The sequence below is a fragment of the Vombatus ursinus genome, unplaced genomic scaffold, assembly GCF_900497805.2.
Source record: "Vombatus ursinus unplaced genomic scaffold, bare-nosed wombat genome assembly UNPS02009573.1, whole genome shotgun sequence".
NCBI classification, from domain to species: Eukaryota; Metazoa; Chordata; class Mammalia; order Diprotodontia; family Vombatidae; genus Vombatus; species Vombatus ursinus.
In genome coordinates this window covers 18,927,915-18,955,892 of record NW_020949351.1, presented here as the reverse complement: position 1 = coordinate 18,955,892, position 27,978 = coordinate 18,927,915, and the positions used below count along the sequence as shown (strand labels likewise).

The window sequence follows — 27,978 nt, the reverse complement described above, 5'->3', positions numbered from 1 at the left end:
GAGAAAGAGAGAGAGAGAGAGAGAGAAAGAGAGAGAAACAATCCTTGTACAAGGGCGGGAGAGTTGGCTGGGAAGTGCGAAGGCAGCAGGACTCTCCTATACCCTGGAGACTCCAATGAAGAGCAGCATCCAGCTCCAGCCTGCGGAGATGCTGCTGCTGCCGCAGCCGGGTCTCCAAATACACCGTGGGTACCCCCAGTCACTTCCTACAGACCAGGCCAATCAGGCAGCTCAGGAGCTAGCATTTTGGCAGATGCACCCCATTCTCGCTCCCCCCCTGCTGAGCCCGGTGGCTGGAGCGGGGAAGCCGCTGCGCGGGGTCTAGTATCCCCCGCTCCTAATGGCTCTCTCGGAATCTCTGGCCCCAGGGGCACGGTGCCTGCAGACCTACTAAAGTGGGAAGGAGTGAAAGAGAAGAGGGCAGGCCCCGAGGGTGCATAATGAAGGTCCCTATGGTCATCCGGAGGCTGAGGTGGAAGCTCGGTAAGCGCTGCACCCTCCTCTTCGTTCTCTTTTGGACCGTTTGCTGGGTGCTAGTGGCCACACTTTTTCTCCAAGTCCACAGGAGCGTCTTTTCTGAGCGCTGCACAGACGAAAAGAGCCGGAGGATCCTGGCTGGGCTGGTATGTCCTGTCCTGACCCCGTCTTGTCCCCATCCTCCATCTCTCTTCCCCTCTGCGCCCATCCACTTTGCCCACTGCCTTGCCACCCTCTCTTGGGAGCGCGAGCGCTTCGGGATGGGATGGCTGGGAGAGATGGATAGCCACCAGGTGGGGATCTACTGAGCGAGAGACCCCCGGAATGAGTGCTTTGAATTTTTTACTTTGGACTCAGTTCCATCTCTTTTATCCCCAGGAGCGCCTATGGTTCACATAACTCTGTCCCATCAAGGGGGAGAAAATAGAATGCCACGCTCCTCAAACAGGGCTCTTGTTTCTCGTTTCACAGAGTATGTAAGTGACACACATCCCATCCACACATATACATATTGGAAAGCACGTGTGAACGTAATTGTCTTTATTTGAACACAGAAGTAATATGTGCCTTTGTGTGTGTGTGTGTGTGTGACAAATGGAGGTTACAAATTCCTCTTTTTCTTTAAGCTTGCTTTCTGCCATCATTGTAAACCTGGATCTGATACGCCTATTCAAGAGATTTGGCAATATCTAGCAATGGGCAGTTCCCCCTAATAATTACAACTCATATTTCAATAATGCTTTAAAGTTTGCCTAATGCTTTCCTCAAAAAATCTTGAGAGTTAGCACCCATTTTATAGATAAGGAAACTGAGGTGCATTGACTTGGCCAGTCACTCATCTAGTAAATGCTAAAGCAAGGATTTGTGCCCAGGTCTCATGAAAACTTCATTTGTATGCAGGCCAAAATAAGGTGGAGTGCCTAGCCACTTAGAACAGTACAGAACAGAAGTAAAGAAGTTCATAACTTGGAAGTGGTATATTTGTAATGAATCCTTTTCTTTCTTTTTCCTTTCTTTTTTTTAAAAAGAAATTCAACAGTATTTAACCTCCATTCACCATTTGTCCTCTCTTTCAACTATTATTTTTCTCCTACAATCCATTAAATTTGACTTTCAGATGATTCCTCCAGTCAAGTACAGGGCACACGAAGTACTTGAGGTTAAACATCAGGATTGGAGTCTGTGTGAGTCTCAGAGCACGAGGGGCTAAGAGTCTGATTGCTTTGTAACAAGGGAAAAAAAGCAAAAGAGTAGGATAAAGGGAATGGTCCTGGAAAGCTCTTCCTTCCCAAACTCCTTTTGTTTCCTTTTCTCTTCCTGTACAGCATACTGTCAATTAAGTAAGATTGAGAGCTTAAGTGCTTAGACTAAACAATTAAAGCATCTTCTAATGGATTAAAAAGATATAGTAGCAAAGGTGAGACAATTAGTTAAAACTGGCATCTGCTGGCAGCACAGAAATCTGCAGTTGCCATAAAACAAGATTTCATCTTTGGCTGTTCCAAAATGTTAGTAATTTCTTACTCGTTCCATTTTATTCAGAATATTAAGCAAATAAAAGGACAATGATAATGATGGAATAGACCCTTTAAAAGAAAGATAGAGGAGGATAGTGACAACTATTGTCTAAGCATTTGTTGAGTGAATATTGGCTTCAGAAAAGTGAATGTATAAGCATTGGCCTTAAGAACTATCACTTTTTCTTTTTTCCATAAACCTTTAAGTAAGTGAAATTTCAGCCCTTGGGTGCAACCATGTTTTCTTCTTCACTAAAACAGGAAAACAATGCTGTGGGGATAAAATATTCATAAGAATGTATACATACACACAACTAATTGGAAAAAAATGAAGGAAACAAATTGTGTATGAAAATGCTCAGAATTAACAAATAACATTCCCGAATTGAATTAGACCTGATGAATAAGCCATATGTTGGTGAAGTGCTCATTATCGTTTACATAGTTCCTCCCTTTTGATATGTTAATTCATTTGTACAATGCATGATCTCTGCTCTTGAGCTCCTAAGAGTTTCCCCAAACTTTATAGTACTCATTTTCTTATTCTATTCACACTTCTCTCCTCACTTTTACAGACTCACTCCTTCCTTATCCTTCCTCCCCAGTCGATTTCTTTACACCACTAAACAAAAACTAAGGATCTGTCTGAAGCTGCTTTTGAAAAATAATAGTTTAAGATTTTTTTCAGTGTGTAGATTAAATGGAAACCTAGCTTAAGTAAAGTGGAATGAAGCCTAATGGAAACTAAATAATCCATTATGAAAGCAAGTAATTGATAATCATTAATTTTCCAGAGTTCCATGTAATAAATGAAGACTAATTATGCTCAGGAGCTTTATCAATTTATCTTAAATGGCAACCCTATTGGATTTTTTTTGTTGTTGTTGTGGTCTGACATAGAGCTGAAAAGGTCAGTTCTCTGCCTGCTTAGGTGCTAAATATTCCCCACTGCCAATAGGGCAATTATAAAATCTGAGTGTTACCTTCCCCAGAATGTATTTGATACAGATTCAAAGATGACAGACAGACTTACTCTCCCCTGAACTGACTTCTAAGCTCAAGATAGTTGGGCAGTACTGTCTGTGTCAGTTGGTCCTTAGAAATCATCATTTATTCCTACTACAACCTATTCCTTTCTCTCACTGCATTAACTCATGGGAATACAGCACGTGTCTTAGCCAAGATACACACAGATTAGATTTTCTTTTAAATGGTTTTAAGTTACTCTAAGAGGCGATGTCCTCCCCTCCGATCATTCAAAAGCCCAGAAGAACTAGGTAGTTGTAGCTTCTGTGGAGCCTGACTAGATTGAATCTCTCAGTTCCTTGGCTCCCCAAGCAGTTTTCAATTCAGCTCGGCTTAGCTCTTACACTTCATAATAAAAGTGGTTGTTATTTTTCTGACTTGCCTCCAGATTCTCATTAGCTTTCCCTCTGAATACAATAGCGCATAAGCAACAGCCCTACTGGCTGAACCAAAAAGAAACCTCTTTCTGGCTGAGCCCAAAAGAATTATGATAAAAGTCTCTCAGTGGGAAGCCCCTCCTTGTATTCTGACTATAACAAGCGCTGCAGGTGGTATTTCTTAGAAGAGCTTGTGGAGGAGAGGGTGATGGTAGGATTACAAAGCATGGTAGTAGGATAAACAGAGGTCTGTAGGTGTGCATTAATAGGCAAAGAACAAAATTAGAAAATTAAATGAAATGGACTAAAGAAGCTCCTTCCTACCCACCATTCAATTCTATTCAGCAAATATTAATTAGCTAGTATGGACAAGGCACATAGGAAGTCAGCCAGGTAGAGTGGAGAGATTACTGGATTTGGGGTCAAAGGTCTAGGTTTTGAGTTCAACTCTGACCCTGTTTGTGGGACCATGATAAGCAAGTCACCTAATCTCTTGCAGCCTTCATTTCCTCATCTGTTAAATAGGAATAATAATGCTTATAGGGCAGCCAGGCACAGTGGATAGAGTGCCTGGCGCTGGAGTCAGGAAGACTCATCCTCCTGAATTCAAATCTGTCTTCAGACACTTCCTAGCTGTGTGACTCTGGGCAAGTTATTTCATCCTGTTTGCCTCAGTTTCCTCATCTATAAAATGAACTGGACAAGGAAATGACAAACCACTCTAGTATCTTTGCCAAGAAAACTCCAAATGGGGTCATGAAAAGTCAGACACGATTGAACAACACCACCTTTGCTTGGGTTAAATGAGATAACACATGTAACAGGCTATATATGATGTGAGTTATGATTAATGGGACATGAAGATGATTAAGAAACATGATTTAAAAAAATAGTTGACATTAATAGAGCACCTTTGGATTTAAAATGAGTTCTAAATACATGATCTGATTTGATCTTCACAACAGTTCTGTGAAGTAGAAAATTTTTGTTTGGAGTTTTAGTCTTATACAGGACGTATTGCCGCTTAAGTGGCATAATACTTCGATGCCAGGGCTGAACAAATCCTAAAGAACAGAGTAACAGTTACAAGCACTCAGTTTACAGTCAAGAATCTGGCTTCAAATCCTGGTTCTACCACTTATTATTTGCATGACCTTGGGTGAGTCTCTGGACCCGTTTCTTTGTCTGTAAAATGAAGGGATTGGACTAGATGAGTTCTTTTGTCCCTCCCTGCTGAAAATTCAGTGGAATGTAAGTTCTTAGAGGACAGTGACCATTTCATTTTGTCTTTGTATCTCCACAGAGTGCTTTGTACTTTGCTGGTTTTTTTTGGGGAAAGATACTGGGGTAGTTTGCCATTTCCTTCTCCAGCTCATTTTACAGATGAGGAAACTGAGGCATACAAGGTGAAGTGACTTGCCCAGGGTTACAAAGCTAGGTAGTGTCTGAGGCCAGATTTGATCTTGGGCCTTCCTGACTCCCTAGTCATTGTGCCACTTAGCTGCTGGTACTTAATCAGTGCTTGTTTTATTTTTATAAATCTGGAGCCCTATGACTTAGTCCTAGCTCTGCTACAAATTCTCTAATGTAACTTGGGATAAATCCCTCAACCTCCCTGAGCTTCAGTTTTCTCATCTGTAAAATGGGTGAGTTTTGCCTAGGGGAGTTCTAAGGTTTCTTCCAGCTCTCAGATTCTAGGCTGTGATATTTAGGAAGAAGTGGAATTGTTCCTAATAGGGTAGCCCTCTTTCTTTTTTTTCCAAGTTACAGTACATCACTCTTTTCTGCTCTCCTTTTCAGTCTATAATAGCAGGAAATACATTAGACTCTCCTCCCTCCACCTACAAGGTTTCCAGGACCCCGCTTTTTCAGTCAACTGTGGCTGGAGGCAATAGCAGGTTAACAAATGTTATGCCATGGTTGATAATTTATAACGCTGGCAGATTGCTGGGCCATGTTAATAAGCAAAGCTTAAGATGAAAAAAGAAAGAAAAAAAACCCCAGGAAGAATGGCTTTTGCTACTGTATTTCTGGTCTCTCCAATAACAAAAAACCACAGCTAATAATGGAGAATATTTCATCATGCCATTTCATCTGGCATTTTAAAAAGTACTTTTTAAAAAATGCTTTCTTTTATACTATCTACAGAATTAGGAAGTCCTAACTTCCCTTTTGCATGTCTGGGTTTTTCTTCAGTCCAGTGTAGTCATCTATGTGAGGAATTAATTTTTAATAATATAATCTAAACCAATGCTCGCTTTTCCTGGGTTCTACTTGCTGGAACAAAGGCTGTTAAAAATCCACCATACTAACAACCATCAAATCACATACCAGAATGTGAGAATGACTCAATTTCCCTGAAAGTTTGATCAGGACTGTAGTTATACAGAGTAGACCCAAAATCTTAGTGAAGTCTTCAGCTTTAAGAACTGCACTAAGACTTTAGGGACCCCCAGCCATTAAGCTGTGTGGGGGACAGAGGAGAAAAGAGTTGCATATTATAGCAATTTAATGTTATGAGATACCACAAAATACAGTATAGCTACTGTGAGAAGCCACAATCAGCTATGATGAGATGCAGGCCTTGTCAATCCAAGTAGCAATACAATGGCACTTAAAAACTCCAACAACCCTGTTGGACCCTGACAATATGGCTTTCCTTGGCCTAACCTTGTCAACAGTTTCCCAGAGTCAGGTGGACAGGAATTGTTTCTCCTTTAAAGCCAGCTGAGGAAATAAGAAATCAACCTATAGGGAACCTATAAGAACTGGGACATGGTCCTGATGCATGTGTAAATCATCTATACCATACATAAAGGGACAGCTGCAGAGTCAATTGTGGATTAAAGCCATGTAATGATTGAATATAAAGGTACTTTCTAGGTAAAAATTCCCACTAATGTTTTCATTAACTTATTCATTCATTCATTTATTTATTTTTAAATTTCTAGTTTTTAATTCAATTGGTTGACAGCTGTTAAACAGCTCCTGTGTGCTGGGGTGGGGAACCTTTGGCCTGGAGGCCACATGTGGCCTTTTAGGTCCTTGGGTGTGGCCTTTTGACTGAATCCAAGTTTTACAGAACAAATCCTAGGAATTTGTTCTGTGCAGTTTGGATTCAGTCAAGGGCCAAGGCACTATGTTGGGCATTTGTCGGTACAAAATTAAAAGGGAAAAATAAAAGAACTTCTCCAGGAGCTCATTTTTTGCTTCAGGGACATAGCATGTTCTTGGATCAGTAAATATGTAAAATAAATATTAAATGATTGAGGAAGAGGGGTACTAACACTGAGGTAGTAAGGAAAGGGCCTCTTAAGGGGGCGGTATTTCAGCTGAGCTCTAGAAAGAATTAGGGGTTCCAAGAGGTAGAAGTGAGGAAGAAGAGCATTTCAAATATAGGAGACAGTCAAGGCAATTCTACAAGCATTTATTAAGTACCTACTATGTGCCAAGCATAGTGCCTTAGCCACAGTGCTGAGTGCTAGGATAAGGAAAGACAAGAACAGTCTTTTCCTTTAAGGAGTTAAAATCTAATAGTTTACAAACTAAGGGATATTTTGCTCAAATATGTGGAAGCAGGAAATTGAATACATGTCTGGTGTGAGGAAAAAAAAATAGAGTAACTTGGCTAAAGTATATAGCGTACAAGGGGAAGAAATATGCAGCTTACTAAAAAAAAAACCCAGGCTAGAGGCAGGTTGTGACGGGCCTTGAATGCCAAAGAGAAGAGTTTGTATTTGGTCCGAGAGAAAATTGGGAGACATTGATGCTTCATGAGCAGAAGAATGACATTGGATACAGGATACAGGAATATTAATAGGAACCTATGGAAACAGTGAAGGAAAGAGGTGGCAAGGGCCCAAACTAGGGTGGTTTCCATGTAAGTAGAGAAAAGGTACAGATGAAAATTGGTTTTATTGACAAATAAACTGATGAACGAACTGACTCATACTCAAGATTGAGACATGAGACCTCTTTATGTGTAAAGAAAACTTGATCCAGGGCTTTAGGGAGCAATGAAACTAATCTAAAAATTATCGAGTTAAACAGTGTTTAGCTAAGAATAAAATTAATAAAAGTCTCACTTGCTTTTAATGTGATGAAAATGCCTTAAATTAATTTCATTTCTAGAATTCAAAAAGTATTTTGTAAATTGTTTTAAAATTTTAAAAACCTTTCTTCATATTCAGATCTTAACAGGTACAAAAATTGTGAAACATCACCATAATATTCTTCCCTGTAAGTGGATGGTGGTGTTACCTGAAATCCCATTCAAAGCAGTTTCATAGCTGAAGTACCCCGCTTTCCCCTCCACCTGCACCCCGATTCGTCAAATTGATTCAAAGTCACAGACACTGATAATAATTCAGTTCAATAAATATTTATTGAGTATTTACTATATACAAGACACCCTGTGAGGCACTGGGGGAAAAAAAGACACTAATAAAGTAGTCCCTGCCCTCAATGGGCTTACATTCTACACAACGTAGTGGGGGTTTTTTCGAGGCAATTGGGGTTAAGTGACTTGCTGAGGGTCACACAGCTAGTAAGTGTGAAGTGTCTGAGGCTGTATTTGGACTCAGGTCCTCCTGACTCCAGGGCCAGTGTGCTATCTTTTGGGCCACCTAGCTGAGCCCATAATGTGGTGTTTCTGAAACTCCTTCCTAACAGCTGTGCTATGAAGTAAATAGTGAAAGGATTATTATCTCCATTTCACAGAAGAGGGAATTGAGAGAGAGAGGGAAAGAGAAAGAGAGAGAGAGAGAGAGAGAGAGAGAGAGAGAGAGAGAGAGAGAGAGAGAGAGAGAGAGAGTAAAGTAAGTTGCCCAGGTTATGTGTCTGATAAGAAAAAGAACTTGGATTCATATCCAAGTTCTTTATTCCTAGCTTATGTGTGTGTATGCATAAGCAAATCTGAATTTAGGTCTTCTTGCCTTCAGGTCCTGTACTCTACCCATTGCACCACCTCACATCTTTCACAGAGTTCAAATTCTACCTCAGACACTTGATTCTAGGCAAGTCATTTAACCTCTGTTTGTCTCAGTTTGTCTTATATGTAAAATGGTGAAAATAATAGCACATCCCTCTCAGGGTTATTGTGAGTACCAAGTGGGATAATATTTGAAAGTGCAGTTAGCACTATGTGCCTGACACGTGGTATGTAGGTGCTAAAGAAATACTAGTTATTATTATTGTTATTATATCTTCATCCATGATGGCTTTTAAATGAGCAGAGTATCTTAGATCGCTGAAGAAAGGAAAAGAAACAGAATAACCATATCCAAAACATTGCAATCTGAGCCTTTGGGATTGGACTAGCGTAAAATCCAGTAATGCTATGATTAATCTATATTAAGGACTACAAGTACAGCGGAAATGCTCTAGCCCTGTTTGTGGTCATTTGCATATGCAAGTGAATAGCTGTGCCTCTTATGCCCTGTAGGTAATTTATTTTTGCTAAGGAAAAACCAAAGTTACATTTGCAAATAAGAAAATAATCAGGGTCTCTGGAAGTCAGATCTACACAAAGTTCGCTCCTTGCTCCCCTGACGATAATTCAATATGGTGAAATGTAGCACTTGCCCGCAGAGTTTCTGTGCAGGTGTGGAACTAATCGGCCCAGCCTCTGGTCAGTGTCATTTCTTGACTCAGCCTTCTCAGTATGTAACAACAGATAAGCTATTTCTTTCCTTGTTGCTGGGCACTAGCTCCCAAAGACTGAAGTCACAAGGACGCTTTTGTCAGCTAGGCTCTATTGGAAACCACAGTCTAAAGTCTGGTGACTAATGCTGCTTTTGTTCATATATGTCCTGTTCATTTTAATTTCATTCTGCATTCCAGATAAAGACTAGCTTTTATCGGCTTTAAACTGTGTATTTTCCAACATAACAGGGAGCCCATTTTAATAATTATCAGGCCTTTTAGTTCATATTTCAATTAAAGAAAAGTTTTTACTGTATTTTCACATCAGGCTTTCTATAGGAAGATAATCACATTGAATATATAACAGAAGAAGTGGAGAAAAAAGTAACAAGGAAAATGGATATTACCAAGTCATTTCCTGCATCCCTATCTGTCCCATCTCCTTAATCACTGGTCACGTTCACTTACTCTGCAGATGTCACTCCATCTGCAAGGATCAACTTGTAGCTGCACTTCTGGATGCTCAGAATGATCCCATAGCAATCTGAAGCAGCAGCAGCAATTCTTTAGAAAGTAGAGGCATGGAAACAATTATAGGCTGAGAGGGTGATTGACAAAGAGAGTACTGTTTCCTGTAGATGGTATGTTTGATGACCCCCAAACCTTGAGATGGTGTGCCAGGGGTAATTATAGAAGGATGGAAGTTTACCAAAGCCATATTAAATTTCAAGGCATACACAGAATTTATATAGTTTAAAAAACACACTAATGCACTTTTCTCCAATAAAAATATTTGAGGTAGTTTTGGGGAGCCAGCACAAAATGGAGTGCAGATTTGCACTGCTTAGCATATGATAGCAGTTGCAAGATCAGTGTCATGATTTTATACCCACTTCCTTATCTAGGTAGGCATTTATCAAGCAGGTTACTCCTAACTACCTTATTTTACAGGCGAGGAGACTAAAGTTGGAGGTTAAAGAATTTTTTTGGTGGGGGAGTGGGGAGGAAGGAGTGTTACTCAGAAAAAATCAAAGGAGTCAGGTCAAATCTTTCAGCTCTAGGATTTCTTGCCTCTTGCTGGGTCATTGGACTGTGCTCTCTGAGATGGATCTGCAAACCCGGGCTCTTTCTTGAGAACTGGGACTCAGGAATTGTTTTCAAGATGTGATTTTACAATTCTTGGTAAGATGTGCAACTGAATGTCTTGGGGTGGTTGTTTTGCAATCAATCAATAGCATTTACTGAGGGCTAATATCCAACAGCAATTCAATGAGCATTAAGACCCTACTATGTGCAGGGCAGCTAGGTGGCACAGTGGATAGAGCACGGGCCCTGGAGTCAGCAGGACCTGAGTTCAAATCCAGGCTCAGACACATTACTGGCTGAGTGACCCTGGGCAAGTCACTTAGCCCCATTGCCTAGTCTCCCCCCCCCAAAAGAACCTACTATGTGCAAGACATTGTACTATCTGCTGGGGATATTCAAAGAAAAAAAATTAAAATTAATCCATTTCCTCAAGGAGGTTAAACCCTCTTGGGCAGGTACAGCATATACAGATAAGCAAATACAAGGTAATTTTAGGAGGAGGAGACACTAACAATTGGGGAAATAGGAAAGAGCTTCATGTAGGGAAATGGTAACTGAGCTGAGTCTTGAAGGAAGCTAAGGATTCTAAAGAAGAGGAGATGAGGAGGTGCAAGAAGTGCCAGGCAATGCCTTTCAGGCATGGGGATTTTGCCTGGCATGGAAATGGAATGCTAAAATCAGGATAGAGCTACTAGTCCAGATTGAATGGAACTGAAAATGAGTGACAGCGAGTAATATAAAACAAGCCTAGAAAGGGCTATGGGAGCCAGCTCATGGAAGACTTTAGATACCAGACTGAGGAGTCTGTAATTTGTTCTGGAGGCAATATCATGGCACTGAGGCTTTTTGAACAGGGAAATGACATGGCTATCCCTATTTTAGGAATATCAATTTGGCAGCTGTGTGTTAGACTGATTGGAGAGGGGAAAGACTAGTCTGTTACCATAGTTTAGGGAGTACATAGTAATCTCTAGAACTAGAGTAGTGGCCACATGAGTTGGAAGAAGGGGATGAACAGGAGAAATGCAAGAGTTGTTGATAAGACCTGGCAACTACTTGGATAAGTAAGGTGAAAGAGAAGTAAAAGTCAGGATGCACACTGGATGGAGTGCTGGGCCTGGATTCGGGAAGACCTGAATTCAAATGTGGCTTCAGATACTTAACTGTGTGAACCTGGGCAAGCCACTTAACCTGATTGCTTTAATTTCTTCAACTATAAAATGAGAATCATAATATTACCTGCCCTCCAGGGTTGTTGTGAGGATCATATGGAATAGGACTTGTAAAGTATTTAGCCTAGTGCCTGGCATATAGTAGGTGCTACATAAATGCTAACTATTATTATTACTGTGTTATCTGAAGTTGGATGAAAACTGAGGAAAGGACACTTGATTTAAGAGGTTGCTCATAACTTTGGAGAAAGCAGTTTCCATAGAGAATGAATTGAAAAGTCAAATTGTAAGGAATTAAGAGGTGAGCAGGCATTCAGGGAATGGAGGCAATGAGTGCAGATAACTTTTTTTTTTAGGAGAATGGCTATGAAAATAGAAGAGATATAGGATCATAGTCTTAGGGAGAAAACATAGAGTTGAATTTGAGTTGTTAGGCTCCTGAAGATCCAGACACTCAAATGGTTATTGACCTAGAAGCCCAAGCAGATGTCTCTTCTTCCCTGATTTGTGAGGAAAAAACTGACAGCCAGCTACATCATCACATGACTTGGAAAAGTCCTAGACAGATGGTGTTTCCCCATCCTATGGTTAATAAACTACCACCTTTTCCTGTCCTTATTCCTGTCGTCTAGTCACTGTCAAGGTGAAAATTCCCTTCTTCTGCTACCATTCCTTGCTCTGATGATGTCTTGTCTCCATTCACCTCAACACCACTTCTATATTCTCTTTATACTGACTTCTCTGCACACTGGAATCCTATTCTATTATTACCAACCCCCCCTTTGCCTTATACCTCTTTTGCCCCCACTATTCCACTCTCCATGATCATTTATCCAAACCTTTTCATACCTCCTCAAACCTGTCATAGCTCTCACTCCTTTCCCATCCTCTCAGCTGAAAACCTTAACTCATATTTCATTTTTAAAATTGAGGCAATTCACTCAGAGCTCTCTCTTCTCCCTTCTCTTTGTTCAACATCACGCAGAAGCATTCTGCCACTACTTCCCTGTCTCACATGAAGAAGGAACCCTTCTTGCCAAGAAAAGCTCTTCTATGTGTCCATGGTGGGGAAACCCAGGGTTCACTCTTGGCCCCTCTTCTCCTTCTATATTATTTGCTTGGTGATCTCAACAGCTCCTATGGATTCAATTATCATCTCTATGCAAATAATTCTCAGGGCTATTTGTCCAGCCCTAACCTCTCTCTTGACCTCTAGTCTTATATCTCTAACTGCCTATTGGACATCTTGATCTGGATAGCTTGTAGACATCTCAAGCTCAGCATGTCCAAAACTGAACTCACTGTCTTTTCCCCCAACTCTTTACCCACCTTTTCAAACTTCCCTATTACTTGTCTGGGGCACCACCATTTTCCCAATTCTCCAGACTCACAGGCTAGGTGTGATACTTGACTTCTCATTTTCTCTCTTGATGCTTCTCTCCCCATATTCAATCTGTTGCTAAGTCCTATTGATTTTACCCTTGTAACATCTTGTATGCATTTCCTTTTCTCCTGTAACACTGCCACTACCATGGTTCAGACCTTCATCACATCATGACTGGACCTGACGGTTGGTCTCCCTGACTCGTCTTTCCCCACTCTGGTCTATCCACCACTCAGCTGTTAATTTTATCTTCCTGACCATCTTACCCCTTTCAGATCCCTGGTTGGATCTGGATCTCATTGGATCTCATTAACTCCTTGACATCAGATGCTCCTTGAGGGCAGGGACTATTATCTTTTGCCTCTTTTTGTATCTCCAACACTTGGCACAGTGTCTGACACATAGTCAGTGCTTATGTTTATTGATTGACTGAATAGGATAGCCCCTCAGACCAGTGACTGTTTGGGGATGATCACTATCACTTCTTTCCATTGCTAACTCCCCAAAGGTACCTGAAGTTTTGAAGAAATGCCTGATCTCTAGAATCCTCAGTTTAATATTTGTGCCATGAACATACAGTGTTCTACCTTTTATTGTTCCTCTGGCCCCTTCCCACATTTCTCCCCATCCTTCTTCTTACACTCTTCTTTCTTCCAACCAAATCTTTCCCTGTCTTTGAGACAGCTTAAAAAAGCCCCTCTCTATGAGTAAACCAGTTCACATTGCTGCTTTTCTTGTCTGAACTCCTACAGTCTTCTTATAGGTTATGCTACACAGTTCAGAACTTAGGACTATAGAGTCATAGAATCTAAAAGCTAGACGATACCTTAGTCTTTAAAGTCTATAAAGACCTCATCTGTGAGACTTTAGAACTAAATGGGACCTAGCAACTCCCCTTATTTTATAAACAAAGAAATTGAGGGCCAGAGAATTTAAGTGATTTATTTATGTTTACACAACTAGCTAATTTTAAAGCCTCACCTAGAATTCCAGTTTTTTTCATTCCCATAGATGTGGTTCTAGTCTTTATTAAAGAACAAGATAAATATAAAAAGGTAAGTCCTCCCTTCACCTCATTGCATGGATTATATATATTGTCCATATTGCCTGTTGTTGTCTTACATGTGTGAGCTTTCTTACCTTCACTAGATGGGGAGTTCCTCAAAGAACTTATGTCCCTTGAGGACAGGGACCGTCTGTTATTCTCCTTCAATATCTCCCAAAGCCACTAGCATAGTGATGAGCACATAGTAAATGTTCAGTAGGTTAGAAGATTAACGCATTTTTAAAAATATGTAGGGGAGAATAGGTAATTGAAGTCCAAAGTAGAGCAGGTTTTCCAGAATCATCTGTATTGTGACTGAGTCTCCCATTCCTTCACTTCAGTGTCATGACTACCAAGTGGGCATGCTGATGGGAGACCTTTGTGAAGATCTGTGTGTAGCTGGCAAGCTGGTGTACCAGAGTTGCCTCTACTATGAGAGGGGCAAGAAGGTTCTTCAGGCCACTTGGCATGGCCAGCCTATTGTCCTAAAATCCAAGAAAGAGGCCTTCTCCAGCTTCCAACCCCTTGACTTGTTGGATGAGGAGGTGGAGGGTAGCAAGGACTTCCCTGAGGAAGAGCTCCTCCTCATAGTAGCCATAGAGGTCAAGAATGCCCTGGGTCTGGAGATCTCCAACAGCACGCTGGGGCCCCTGTGGTCAGGGAGAAGGGGGCCTCGCTGGAAGGTCCAGGTGGCCAGCATGTGGTCATTACTTCAGCAGGAGGAATATATCTACTTCAGCCTTCTACAAGACTTCAGCCGCCACGTCCTGCAGGTGCTGGGCTCCTGTGGCCACTTCTATGCAGTAGAATACCTTGCTGCTGGACATCCCCGACACAGAACACTTTTTCCCCTGGAGGAGGCTGCTGGCATCCGCCTAATGAGTGACCAGGGCCAGGCAAAGGCCATTAATAACATTGCCCTCAGTTTCCTGGACATGGTAAACCATTTTGATAATGACTTCTCCCATCGCCTTCACCTCTGTGATATCAAGCCAGAAAACTTTGCCATAAGGAGTGACTTTACAGTAAGTGCTTCCAGGGAGGGATGACTAAGTATAGCAGAAGAGACCACGGGCTCTAATGACTGATTGTTTGGGTTCTAGAGGTCTGGGTTCCATTTAGTAAAAGTCCCATGAGCACCTCCCTCCCCCTGATCTGGTGAGAGTTCCACCTCTGATTCTCCTCTAGAGTCATAACTATCACCTTCCCCCCACCACCTCACACACACACACACACACACACATGAGTTTGCTACTCTCCAGGCTGAACAATTTCCTATGGCCTCATATGACATGATCTCAAGACCTTCCATCATCCTGGTTGTCCTCTGGACATTCTCCATCTATACAGAATCACAGAGGAAAAGACTCAGGTGGGGTGTGTGTGTGTGTGTGTGTGTGTGTATGTGTGTGTGTGTGTGAAAACTGTGTTCTAGTCATTTAAGCGCTGTTTTGTGGAAGAAGGATTAGATTTGCTATGTTTGGACCCAGGTGACAAAACCAGGAGCTATGGGTAGAAGTTGCAGAGAGCCAGATTTAGGCTTTCTGTCAGGAAAAACATCCCAACAATTAGAACTTTGCCAAAATGGAATGAACTGCCTCAGAAGGCAGTGGAGGGAGGACCACATGTTGGAAGCATGAGATTCTTCTTCAGGTATGTGTTGGACTGCATGGTTGCTGAGGTCTCTTCTAAATCTGAATTTCTGTGTTTCTGAGTCCACTGAACCACTTCAGCTGTAGGCAGTAACACTCTAGGAGTGATTCCATCTCATCCATTACCCAGATGTTTGGGTATCGCTGGTGGTGGTTGTCTTTCATTCCTGAAGAGGACCAAAATGGCATCACTGTGTTAGAGTCAAGTTACAGTGTGTCTGACTGTGGCTGATCAGACCAATACGAGCTCAGAATGCTCTACCACAGGTCAGGCACAGGTCCATGTGAACACTTGGGGTGGATTCTCTAAGTCTGTGCATCCCACGTTTCCTTTGAGCTAAGATTATGGGTAGAAAAGGGCTTTCAAACAGGGGAACAGAGAGCCCCAGACATCAACAAGGTCTATATTTCCTAATGGCTAATAAGATTCATTTCTCAAAAAGAGTGAAGGCATTTCTACCATTAATTTAAAAGCAGCAATCACCTTGGGGAGGGGGAGAGTATCTATTTAATTTTTGACCTGAGGCAACTATCTTCAGGAGATGGGGTATTACCAAGGGGATAAGGGTAGAAGGACTGAGAGATGAGGGGTATCTTATATGTGTTCTTGCCTGGGGATCCTGCTTCCCTTTCCTCCTCCACATTTATTTAAATCTGCTTCTCCCTGCGGTTTCATTCAGGAGCTGTTTTGGTTAGCTTTCCTGCTGTGTTCATGACTGCCGGGGAGACAAGCAGTATTTTAGTGTTTGTAGCAAGTGAAAAGCATGCCTTGGGTGAGAATGACTGCCACTGAGACCTACTTTGATAGAAAACAGATAAATGTGTATTCCCTACCCTGCTGCAACCTGGCCTTAAAGGAGGAGGAGGTTATTGAAAAAAGAGACAGCAGCCAAAAATGGGTTAGGTATCTTATTATGAGATGGACCTTTTTATTCCCTACCCGTGCTGAGGACAGGGGGCTGTGGAATTAATTCAGTAATTGTGAGTCCCAAATTCAGATTTCAAGCCCCAAAGGAAGCCTGGATCATCCTGATTCCAAGGCTGGCTCTTTATCTGCTATATTACATTGCTTCTTACTACATTAAAGAGTTATACAACAAAACAAATTGCTTTATGAGATCCAGGGTCCTGGATCATCACCTATGGTCACAATGCCTTTGGCCAGTCAAGGACTAGATGCAGTGTGTGGTGGGGGGAGTCTCATGCCTGAATTTTTTCCTCTCCTGTCTCACAGATCATCTGCCCTATTGAAGTCTCTTAACTAGTGAATTAAAAAAATCTGGCCTAACACCTCCAACATCTAGAGCTTTGTGAGAATCTGTTAAGTTTTGAATAATAACTATATTAACAACAATTATAAATACAAGCTATGAAAAGGATGGTGATGCTACTGATACCTTTTGGTTAATTATAAAAGTGGGGAACAGGGACCCATTTATTGATGCAACAAATATTTATGAAGTGCCTTCTGAATACGGAGAACTCTACTGGTACTAAGGGAGATACAAAGTTTAGTTAAGTTGTGATCCTTGCTTTCAGGGAGCTTGTAGTATGGGGACAAAATACCAACACAGATGTCTATAATACAGAATATTACATGAGTACCTTTTTTGACTGCGTCTGTGATTTCATTGACGTAAGGGACTTTTGTTTTCCCTCTTCCACAGCAGATCAACAACTGCCTTCCAACCTTTGGTCTTTGAAAACTGTCTAGGAGCACTAAGAGGTTGGGACTTGTCCAGGGTCACAGAGACAGTACATATGATAGGTGGAACTTGGGATCCGAAAGTCATAGATTTAGAGCAGGGACGGACCTCAGTCTAACTCTCTCATTGTACAGATCAGGAAACTGAGGTCCAGAGGTCTTTGGGACTTGCCCAGGGTCACCCAGTAGTGGGATTCAAGCCCATGTTCCCTGACTTCAAATTCAGTGCTCTTTCCATTGGATCATGTTGCCTCTTGCCCAGATTGTCCTGACTCCAAGGCTGGCTGTCTACCCATCATGCTAGGTTGTCTCTTACTGCATTAGAGAGTTAAAAACAAACTGCTATCTGAGATCCAATGAGGAAACACATTCTAAACTGAGCGGGGAGGGGGGTGGGAATCATAGAAGGCTTCATGGAATCCTGGGACTTTTAAAAAGGTTTTTCCTTTAGTTTTCTGATTTTAATTTTTATCTGTGTTGAGCTTTAAAGGACGATAGAAATTCAACAGAAGAGGAGGGCGGTCATTCTAGGTAAATGGCACAGTATGAACAAAAGCATGGAGGCAGGTAAGTGCAGGGTATATTACTAAGAGTTCATGGAGGGGAATAAGAACGAGATAAGGTTGGAAACAACCAAATCTATGCAGAAGAAATATAATTCTGGCAGAGTCATAAAGGACGGGTAGGGGGAGGGCAGGAGTGGAAGCTGGAAGACCTGAAAGGAAGTTATTCCAACTGTAAGTTGATAAAGTGTTGGGAAATCAATAGAACTGGGTAGAAGAGGTAAAGGAGAAAGAAGAATAAAAAATAACCTTAGGATTACATGGGAGACCAGGTGAATGCTGGTGTCACAACAGAAAAAATAAAAGAGAGCACAGAACAGAACTTTAGGGAAAACCTACTTTAAGAGGATGAGCAACAACCTGCAGAAAAAGAGGAGAGGTCATGTGAAGAGAACCAGGAAAATGTAGATGTAGATGTAGCTAAGAGATGTGAAAGTACATAGTAGTGGGGCAGATTATCAGCGTCAAGAGATTCAGAGAAGTCAAGGAAGGGAAGGACGCAAAAGGCTATTGGATTTGAAGTAGGAGTTACTGGCAACCTCTGAGAAGCAGTTTCAGTAGAATGATGTCGGAATTCTGAGGGCAAGGGATAAGGTGGAGAGGAAATCAAGGCATAGACCATGGATAACTTTTTCAGAAAATTTAGCAGTGAAGGAGAAGGTAGAGTGAGGATAATAGCTGGATAAGATAAAAGGACTAAGGGCCTTTTGGAGATTGCCTATATGTTTGTGGACAGATATGCAGGAGCCAATAGAGATGGTCAGATTGAAGATATATGAAAGAGCAGGGATGACTGATAGATCAAGCTCTTGTAGAAGGAAGGAGGGAGTATGGTCAAGGGCCCAGGGAGAAGAATTAGCCTTAGTCAGAAATAGAGATTACTCTTCTGAGACCAAATGGAAAGAGAATAAAATAGGTAATGATGCTGAGAAGTTTTGGGAAATGGAGGAGAGTCACTGGGGAAACTCATGTCCAGGGCCCTCATCTTTTCACTGGTTGCCTGCTGAAAGTATGCAAGAGGGAGCTAAGGGTGACAGGAGAGAAGGAAAAAAATTTATAATTACTGTGAGAAATGATATGGGGAATGGTCTGGATAGTTTAAATCACCTGAAAAATTCAGGGAAGATAGGAGAGAATGGTAGGGCAATGGCAGGTTTGTGAGGGCAATATTTTGGGGACACGCGGCAACCTTCATATTAGATTGTATAATTTATGCTAGTCCTGGGTCACAGTAGAACCAACAGAGTGGTAGTGTATTTGACTGTATGCCTTAAAGTACACAGATAGGGGTAGGGAGAAGAGAAGGTGGGGGTGTCAGAACCATAAGAACTTTTTAATTTACACTGCCACACCATGGTCACCACAGTTTAGGGAGTAGGGAAAGATGGGAAGGGAGGAAAGGTGAAGAAGAAAAAAAGAGAATAAAATAGAAAGGAGAAGAGAGGTATGGGAGGAGAGGAGAGCATAGGAGAAGAGAGAAGGGAAGAAGAAGGAGAGGAAAGGATCAGAAGAAAAGAGGCTAATGGTGAGGAGAAGAAAGGGGAAGGGAAAGGAGAAGAAAAGGAAGGGGGCAGCTAGGTGGTGCAGTGGATAGAGAACCGGCCCTGGAGTCAGGAGGGCCTGAGTTCAAATCTGGCCTCAGACACTTGACACTTACTAGCTGTGTGACCCTGGGCAAGTCACTTAACCCCATTGCCTAGCAAAAAAACAAAAACAAACAAAAAAAAAAGAAAGGAGAAGAAAAAGAAGAGGAGTATGGGGAGGAGAGAAGAAAAGAGAGAAGGGTGAAAACAATTTAAGAGAAGGGTAAGAAGATAACTAGAGGAGAAACAACCAAAGGAGAAGAACCCCATAACCCTTTGTTCCCTGACCCAGACTATTCTGAGGAAATGAGAGGAATGATCCAGCAAGTGGTGTTCCCTCTGAGCCAGCTCTCAAGCAGTGACCCGATTTAAGGCAGAGGGCTGGTCTTCTAGGTGAAACAAGGACTGGGTTCTGACAATTACCAGTTATCCAATGTCCCACAAGCCTGCAGCAGCAGCAGCCTTCTAGCCAGGAACCAGTTCAGAAATTTGTAATACTTTCCAATATTGAGTCAGTGGCTTGAAATCACACTTAGAAACTTTTTCATCACTTTCTGGTCCAAACTGCTATTCAATGAATGCCAATGGTCACTTTCAAACAGATAGTACATTTTTATGCTCTGAAGGCATATGAGACCATATTTTGGGGAAGAGTAAAATATCATCAGATGTCTTTCTGTTCTGATGCCAGGACATTATGGTTTGTAGAAAATTATGTGGGTTGGGTAATTTTATGCATAAAAGAATTTGTGATCATTTCAAGAATTAAGAAATACTGGGTATATAAATATTTTTGTTTTCACTTCATAAGTATCAAGTTATGTTTGCCATATATGTGAGCTATTCTCTGTCATTACATTACAAGAGGGAAAGAAGAAAAAAAATTCTTTATCTCTTGGTTAAAGCAGAAATACACAGTTACTAGTAGATGAAAGAATCATATACAACAGAAAAGGTAAAAATAGGTACATAGAGGAAGCTCTGGTTTCATGTAGGAGCCTGGAAAGGCTGCCAGAAACCCTGGAAAGAAGAGAAGGGGCACTGGGCCACAATGAAAATGTTCTCTACAGAGAACAGCTTTCATCAGTGTAGCCTCAATCATGTTCACTTTTAATGTACCACTAGGGTAAATTGTAAAATTACATATTTGGCCTGGCTTCACAATGAGATAGAAAAGATTTATTTAAATGCCAGGCTGGCTCTGTTTGTTATGACTGGATGTATAATTAAGCAAAGCCTTGACATGCCTGAAAAAATTTTCCTATGTTTTTCATTTTCATTATTCCCCACATGCCTCTAAGCAAATCGTGCTGTGCTGGACAATCTCAGGAAAATTGACCTGATTGCTGACACCCACTCCTTTCCCCCCTCACTCCACTTCCCACCCTCTATTCCCTTCAAAAAGAAGAAAAGAGGTTAGCATCTGAATTTATGTCACAGGATCAGAATGTATTTAAGACAGGATGGGAGTGGGTGGAATGAACACTTTTTCAAACATTTTTTGAGGCATTAATAGGGGGATGGAGAAAGGCAAATATTTCTGATATGGGCCTGCAAAGTCTTGTGGATTGCTCTGGGCTGCATCAGATTCATCAGGCTTTCTAATAACTTTCTAAAACCTTGGACTTATAAGCTGCTGTACTTGGGTTGACTCCAGGATTTCCCAGGTTTGAGCTCATCTTCTGTTATTTAATCCAGGTGGTGGGAGAAAAATCTGCATAATTTAGAAGCTGTGCTTTTCTGTTTTTGAAGTCCTTTTGATTTGTAGCCAGAAACATAAATCTGAAATTCCAGGGGGTCATCAAGCTGTCACTCAAACAATGGATTTTGCCTTTGTTACCGTGGGAGCCTGTTAGTTCCTAACCGTCCCACCCACAACAATTCTGGCCCAAGTAATTTTTGCTTTGGCCCTTTCCCTAACATTTCTATTTGTGCCAGTTTTGACCACTCATTCAAACATTCCAAGGTAGTCTACTCTTAGCAATATTGTGACTACTCATCCTTCCTTTGCACTATTATGCTCACATTCCTGCCCAATGAGATGCCTTTGTATCTGACGTCCCCACCTACAAGGATAAACTACTGGTAATTTGTCCCAATTTAAAATTCTAGACTGTGAAGAGCAGAGGCCCAGAACTCGGATGCACCACTTGATCAAATAGAGCCTTTTTTTTCAAATGGAGGGAAAATTATTTGTAAGACATTTCAGTGTCTGCACTTTCAAAATTAAGTTCTTTGTTTTTTTTTCCACCAGCATAAAAATTGATATCTACAGCAATGCTTCCAAAACCTAACCATGAAAAACTTTCCTTTGCAAAAGGTTTTTTATTTTTACTTTTTAAATGACAGGGGATCTGAAACTTTATCTATGATACAATATTAAGAATGAAAAATAAAACTCAAAACTTTGTTCTCTCTCCTTTCCTCTTCTCTCCTCTCCTTTCCTTCTCCCTTTACCAGTCTCTTTCCCTCTCCCTCCCTCCCTCTCTCCTTCCCTCCCTCCCCCTCTCCCCAATCTATTTTTGGACCAATTTATGCCTTAGTGAATAAAAGGAAGTATTTTCTTTAGACTCTTAGTTTTCTGATTTGGAGTTAGAGGACCTATGTTGAAGTTCTACCTCTGTCACTTAACATTCTTCATGACCGTAGTCAAGTCACCCAAATTCTCCAGGCCTTAGTTTTCTTATTTGTAAAATAGGTGGGATTAGACCAGATGACTTCTGAATTCACTTCTAGCTCTAAATCTATGCTCCTAGGAACAGTGGGGCTTATAGGCAGGCAGTAATAAGAGAATAACTTCAGTGGTTTTGCTCTCTATTGGCTACATGCATGTTATTTTTTTGGGGGGGCGGGATATCTTGTTTTGATTATAGGTGGTGGCTATTGACGTGGACATGGCCTTTTTTGAACCTAAGATGAGGGATATCCTTGAACAAAACTGCACAGGAGATGAAGATTGCAACTTTTTTGACTGTTTTTCAAAGTGTGATCTCAGAATCAATAAATGTGGGGCCCAGCGAGTCAATAACAACCTGCAGGTAAGTAGCCAGCAACCCTTACATGGATGATATATGGTCCATTGGCCTGTGCACTGCTCTGGGAATTGAGAAATCAGGATTTTTCCTGGAGGCTTCTGCCTCTTATTTACCATTTCCAGCTATACAAGTTCAAATCACGTTGAAGGTAATTCCTTTCACTCGTCTTGATCTCCATACTAAATAAAAATAGAAACAATGGTAGACATGGGCGATCCACTATCCTTTGTCACCTGTCTTAGAGTGTTGAAGCTCAGTGTGATGTGGTGAATAGAATATTGGATAGTGAGCTAGAACTGAATTCTCATTGTAGCTCACCCAATGACTATTCATCTAGATGCCATGAGTAAGTCAGATTACTTTTCTGTGTCTCATTTTCTCCACCTGCTAAATGATGGACAGATAGTAAAATGAATGTATGCCATATAAATGACAGTAGCCATCTTGGTATGATGACAATGATTACTGCTACCATTGCTGTTACTAGCTCACATTTTTGTAGCATTTTACTATTTGCAAAGGGCTTGCCATATAGCAGCCCTGAGAGAGATAGTGCAATATCATTGTCCTCATTTTGTGGATGAGAAAATTGAAGGTTGTTATACTAGTAGGTCAGGGGAATATACTGTTAATTTTTAAAAAGCTATTAGCAAAGCATCAGACAATCTCTTACTGTTATTGCGGAAGAGATGGAGGGATGTGGGCTTGACAGTTAGTTTCAGAACTTATTGAAACCTAGAGTACACATGTGTGACTTGATGTCAACTTGGAAGGCACTCAAGTGAAAGGCCATGGGGATCTGTGCTTAGCTCTGTACTATTAAATATTTCTATGACTAACTTAGATGAAAGCATAGATGGTACCCTTATAAACTGGCAGAAGACATAGATCTGGGAAGCATAGCTAACACAATGGTATTGGAGTTAGAATCCAAAAAGATCTTAGCAGGCTAGACATTTGGGCCAAATCTAATAAGATGAAACACAATAGGAATAAAAATAAAATCTTACACTTGGATTAAAAACAGTCAATTTCACAGATACCATATGGGGTGGTGTGGGGAAGAGATGGCTAGATACCAGTTCATCTGAGAAAGATCTGAGGGTTTTAGTGAACTTTAAGCTCAACATGAGTTGGCAGTGTTATGTGACACCCAACAATACTAATCTAGTCTTATGCCACATTAAGAGAGGACTTGGAAGGTCCTGCCATCCCCCTTCCCCCCAAAGCAGACCATATCTGGAGTAGTCTGTACAATTCTGGGTACCACATTTTAGGAAAGATGTTGCAAAGTTGAAGAGTATCCAGAAGAGGATGAAGGGCCTCATGATCATGCCATATGAATATCAGGTAAAGGAACCAGAGATGTTTAGATGTTTAAATTACATTGGAGAAGAGAAAATCTGGAGAGAGGGCATGATAGCTGTCCTTGAGAGTATTTGGAGTAATAGGAAGAAGCGGCAAAATGGAAAATTTAATAAGAGGAAAAGCTTATTAAAGTAAAATTGCATGCATTAGAAGATAGTGTGTTCTTCATTGGAGGGCTTCAAGGAAAGGCTGGATAACCTCATAGGGAGGTTGGGTGTGCTAGATAATCTCTTTGGTCCCTTCTTCCTCACAGATTCTGTGATTCTCTGAGACTCAGAATGGTTAAGTCATTTACTCAGGGCCACAGAGTTAGTGCTATTTTCTTTGGAACTGATCCAATTGATCCAAATCCAACGATCCTTCCCCTACCCTGTTTTCTTAGGTGGCAATAGGACAAAGCAGGCCAGGAGACCTATGACCTGATATTTAGCTAACCCATAGAATTCTAATGAATATTATAGGTCTTGGCAGGTAAAGAGGTAAGGCCATACAGTCAGTTAATATGGAAAGAACAAGAGAATAACCGAGACATATGTAAGAAGGTAGAGTTTATAGTTTAGCAAAGGAAAAGAGGACTATGCTGAAATGAGAAAGAAGGAAGAAATAGGTCAACAGCAGTAGCACTAATGAGCAAAGGTTGTGACTTCTAATCCCAAAGGAGACACTTTTTTGCTTTTTGACCCATTTTTGTTCTTCTTACATAAGGCGGTCTCTGGAAGTTCTGGGTGTTGATTGTGGTCAGAAAGACGTTGAAGGCCTTCAGGTACATCCTATTCTTGGATAAATAAAAAACCTGGAGAAGTATTATACAATAACAATACTTGTGATGACAAAATAACTTTAAAAAACTTGAGAATTCTGATCAGTACAACGTCCAAACATGATTCCAGGGCACTAATGATGCCACGCTCCTCATCTCCTGAGATAGGTGATGGCCTCAAACGCAGAATGAGCCAGACGTTTTTGACATGGCCAATGTGCAAATTTGTTTTGCTTGACTATACATATTCATTATAAGGATTTTATCTCTCTCTCTCTCTCTCTCTCTCTCTCTCTTTGTGATGAAGGGAGGGGTGGGAGAGAGAGTGGAGGGGAAGGGAGAGAGAATAATATTTGTTAATTGTAAAGGGGAAAAGAAAGGTAAGGTTTAGCTCACAATGCTAGAGCAAATGGCACTGCTATTATCTACTCCTTTCAACCCTTCCTTGCTCCAAACCTTCCATCCATCCTTTAGAAGCTAATGTTACTCAGACTCAGACCTGGTGATAGAGGTGATAGAGGATGGAGGATCAGCTTGACCCTGAAGGATCCCCAGTCTGGAGCTATCCTAGAGCTTTCTTGTTAGAATAAGATCTTTGAGGGCAGATATCATTATTTTTTAAAAATCTTTGTATCTCCAGTGTCTAACACAATGCCTTGCAAATAGTATATGCTTAACAAATATTTGCTGAACCTGAACTGAATCTGACCACTCTGTGGGGTGATGCGGACCTTGGGAGGGGACCTTGTGGCTCTGAACTAGAAGACACTCCCGAGCCTACCCTAGAATGTACACAAGCTTCTGGCTTGGCCCCAGGAACCCAGAAGGTGGTTTCCCACTTAAGGGGAACCTTAAATGGCTGACTTTGGATCTCCTGAAGATACTATGAGCTGACCTCCTTAGTCTAGAGCCAAACAGTGCTGGAACAGAATTTGGGGACTAAGATGATGCTTCCCCTGGGCATCTGTCAACTTGTAATTTTATTCTGGAACAAATGAGACAACAGAAGTGAAAGTTCTTTGTGTTCTATGTAGTAAAGATGACCTACAAATCTAAGGCATTACTATCACATAGTGTAATACCCCTTGTAAAATGCTTGGCAAACCTTGAAAGAGCAGTGATCTGTGAATAGAAAGAAAACCTACTCATTTATTAGGTTTTATAATTCCTTGTCTAGTTTTCCCAAAAAAGGAAGAATTAAGAAAAGCATAATCCAACATGGAGCCAGACACATACAAATATAAGCGTTTGATGAACCTATGGAAAACTAAAGGATTCATTATTTAATAAATATATTTGGAAAAGCTGGCCAACAATATGGTGGGAAACAAATTTAAACCCACGTCTCATACAACAATTAATTCCATGTGGGTCATAGTTAAACTTTCAAAAATCAATGATAAAAAGATGGAAGAAAGTAGAACAATATAGTTATCTCAATTGTGGAGAAAAGGTGACTTTTTATCTGTTAAAGAAATTGTCTAGGACAAGAGAAATGTGTTTGCATAAAAATAAAAGAATCTATTAAAAATGTTCAACCTTAATAATGGAAGATATTAAAAGAACTTTCAAATTTTCAAAAATATTAAAAAGCAATGAAATTTAATGCTGGTGAGATTGTAGGGAAATAGTTACACCTATTCATTGCTGGTGAAATTACAAATTGATCGAGTCTTTTTGGAAAGCAATCTGATAGCACAAGCAAACATTACATAAAGGATCATATTCTTTGATCCAAAAATTTTACCATTGGGAACATACTGTGCGAAAACTATTTAAAAATTCTGTTTTTCAAAAAGAAATATTTTTCATAGATCTATTTTAACATTATTTGTAATTACAAAAAATTGGAAATAACCTAAGTGTCTAACAACAGAGGAATGGTTAAATAAATTGTGGTGCATTAATACAATGAAATTTCATCTTGCAATAAAGACTAATAAACATGAAGGATATGGAATATGAAAGAAGCGTATGAAATTTGCGAAAATCAAGTAGGTAGGACCTTAAAGAACAAAACATACACTATGATTAGACAAAAGAAAAAGTGAATAAGATTGAATGGAAAGAAGAAGCTGATGGAAACTCAGAAAGAGGAACAGACATTTTGTTATGGATGAGCTCTGTGTTGAAATTCATTTGTTCAATAGCAAATTGTCATAAAGAAAGTTCAGTTGATTTTACTGGTATTTAATATTAAGTTTGTAATAAATCATAAAAAGAAAAGCATGGGCCATTTTTCTAACTATGCTGTCAGTGAAGACTGCCCACTGTGTGGTACTGTCATCAATTACATTTTTGGCTGTTCCAACAACCTTTCTTTAGACCAGGGCTCCCCTAAATGCCTTTCCCACCTGGTCCTACCTTCTTTCGTGGGCTCTCTAAGCTGTTTGGACAATAGCTATACCTATGTTCCTTTGTTCTTTTCTCTTTGTTCCTTTCTCTCCTTTATGAAATGCCAATTTCCATTTGCTCATCCATAAGGACGGGGGAATCTGAATTTCCTACTTTACATATATGGAGCTATCTCTGAGGCATAGCTTATTATATTGTGTGTACAGTTCTTTGAGTTCCAAACAGGAAGATCCTCATTAAGATCTCAGGATTCTTATAAATATATACATTAGAAAGGTGCTGCAAAAATCAGATATTATTTTCAGCCCATAGAGTTAACTCCCTCTCCTCTCTTTCCTTAGGTGATCTGTGACAAAATATTCCGACACTGGTTTCCATCCAATTTCAGAAGTTCTGCCATCACTTTACAGCTCCAGGAGCAGTTACAGAAAGCTGTGCATGAATGTGCAGATCCTGGAATCCCAGAAACGCCTCACCACCAGCGAGTGTCTCCAAACTCTTTCTCTGAACTATACCGATTGCTTCAAGCTACTCAAAGGGAACTTCAGAAATCAGATGATTAGCTTTTTCCAAAGACTCTGTACTATTTCCACGGTATTTGTTTGTTGCAAGTTGTATAGTAGTATGTTTTATTTTTTATTTTTGTTTTTTACTATGCAAATGAAACATCCGTGAAGATGCTATGGATATTATCATGGCTCTTTGAAGTGTGAAATTGCCTTATGTTATTCTAGTCCCAGCTCTGGCCTTTTTGATTTGTACTTCCCTTCATTCTGTCTCTTGCCTGGTTTGATTTACCTAAGCTGTTTGAAGGACAGGGTGATACATATAAACACTGGCTCTGGGGTCAGAAAGGAAGTGTGGAAGAGTGGGCACAAAGATAATTGAGGGGGGCACTCAGTTGGTAAACAGCCAAAAATCTGTCTCTGAAGAGAATGGTAGACACCCTTTGGTTTTCTCTGATACCACACAAAGAGGAACTTTAACTCTGTGTGGTCATTTATAGTAAAAAGCAATAACACTAAAAAAAAAAGGTGTTGGCTATATTGGTAGGGTTTGCCAACCTTACTTAGTGCTCATTGTTAAGTGATCAACTGAGCCAGCAAAGGGGAATAAATTTGTGCTGGAATGAAAAATTTTACCTAAACTTGGAAAAAAAATGTGGTACCTTCAAGGAATTGAGATCGTTTTGGAGAAGAAATAATCTATCATATCACTCTACAGTGTCTT

At 40.6% G+C, this 27,978-nt stretch overlaps 1 protein-coding gene across 1 annotated transcript; it reads left to right on the top strand.

Annotated features, from left to right (window-relative positions):
• Positions 1–440: 440 nt before the first annotated feature.
• On the top strand, positions 441–27,311 carry DIPK1C (divergent protein kinase domain 1C). The gene is made up of 4 exons (XM_027852319.1): positions 441–623; positions 14,069–14,752; positions 22,104–22,268; positions 27,090–27,311. The coding sequence occupies exons 1-4, from the start codon at positions 441–443 to the stop codon at positions 27,309–27,311; spliced, it is 1,254 nt and encodes a 417-aa protein (XP_027708120.1).
• Positions 27,312–27,978: the final 667 nt, after the last annotated feature.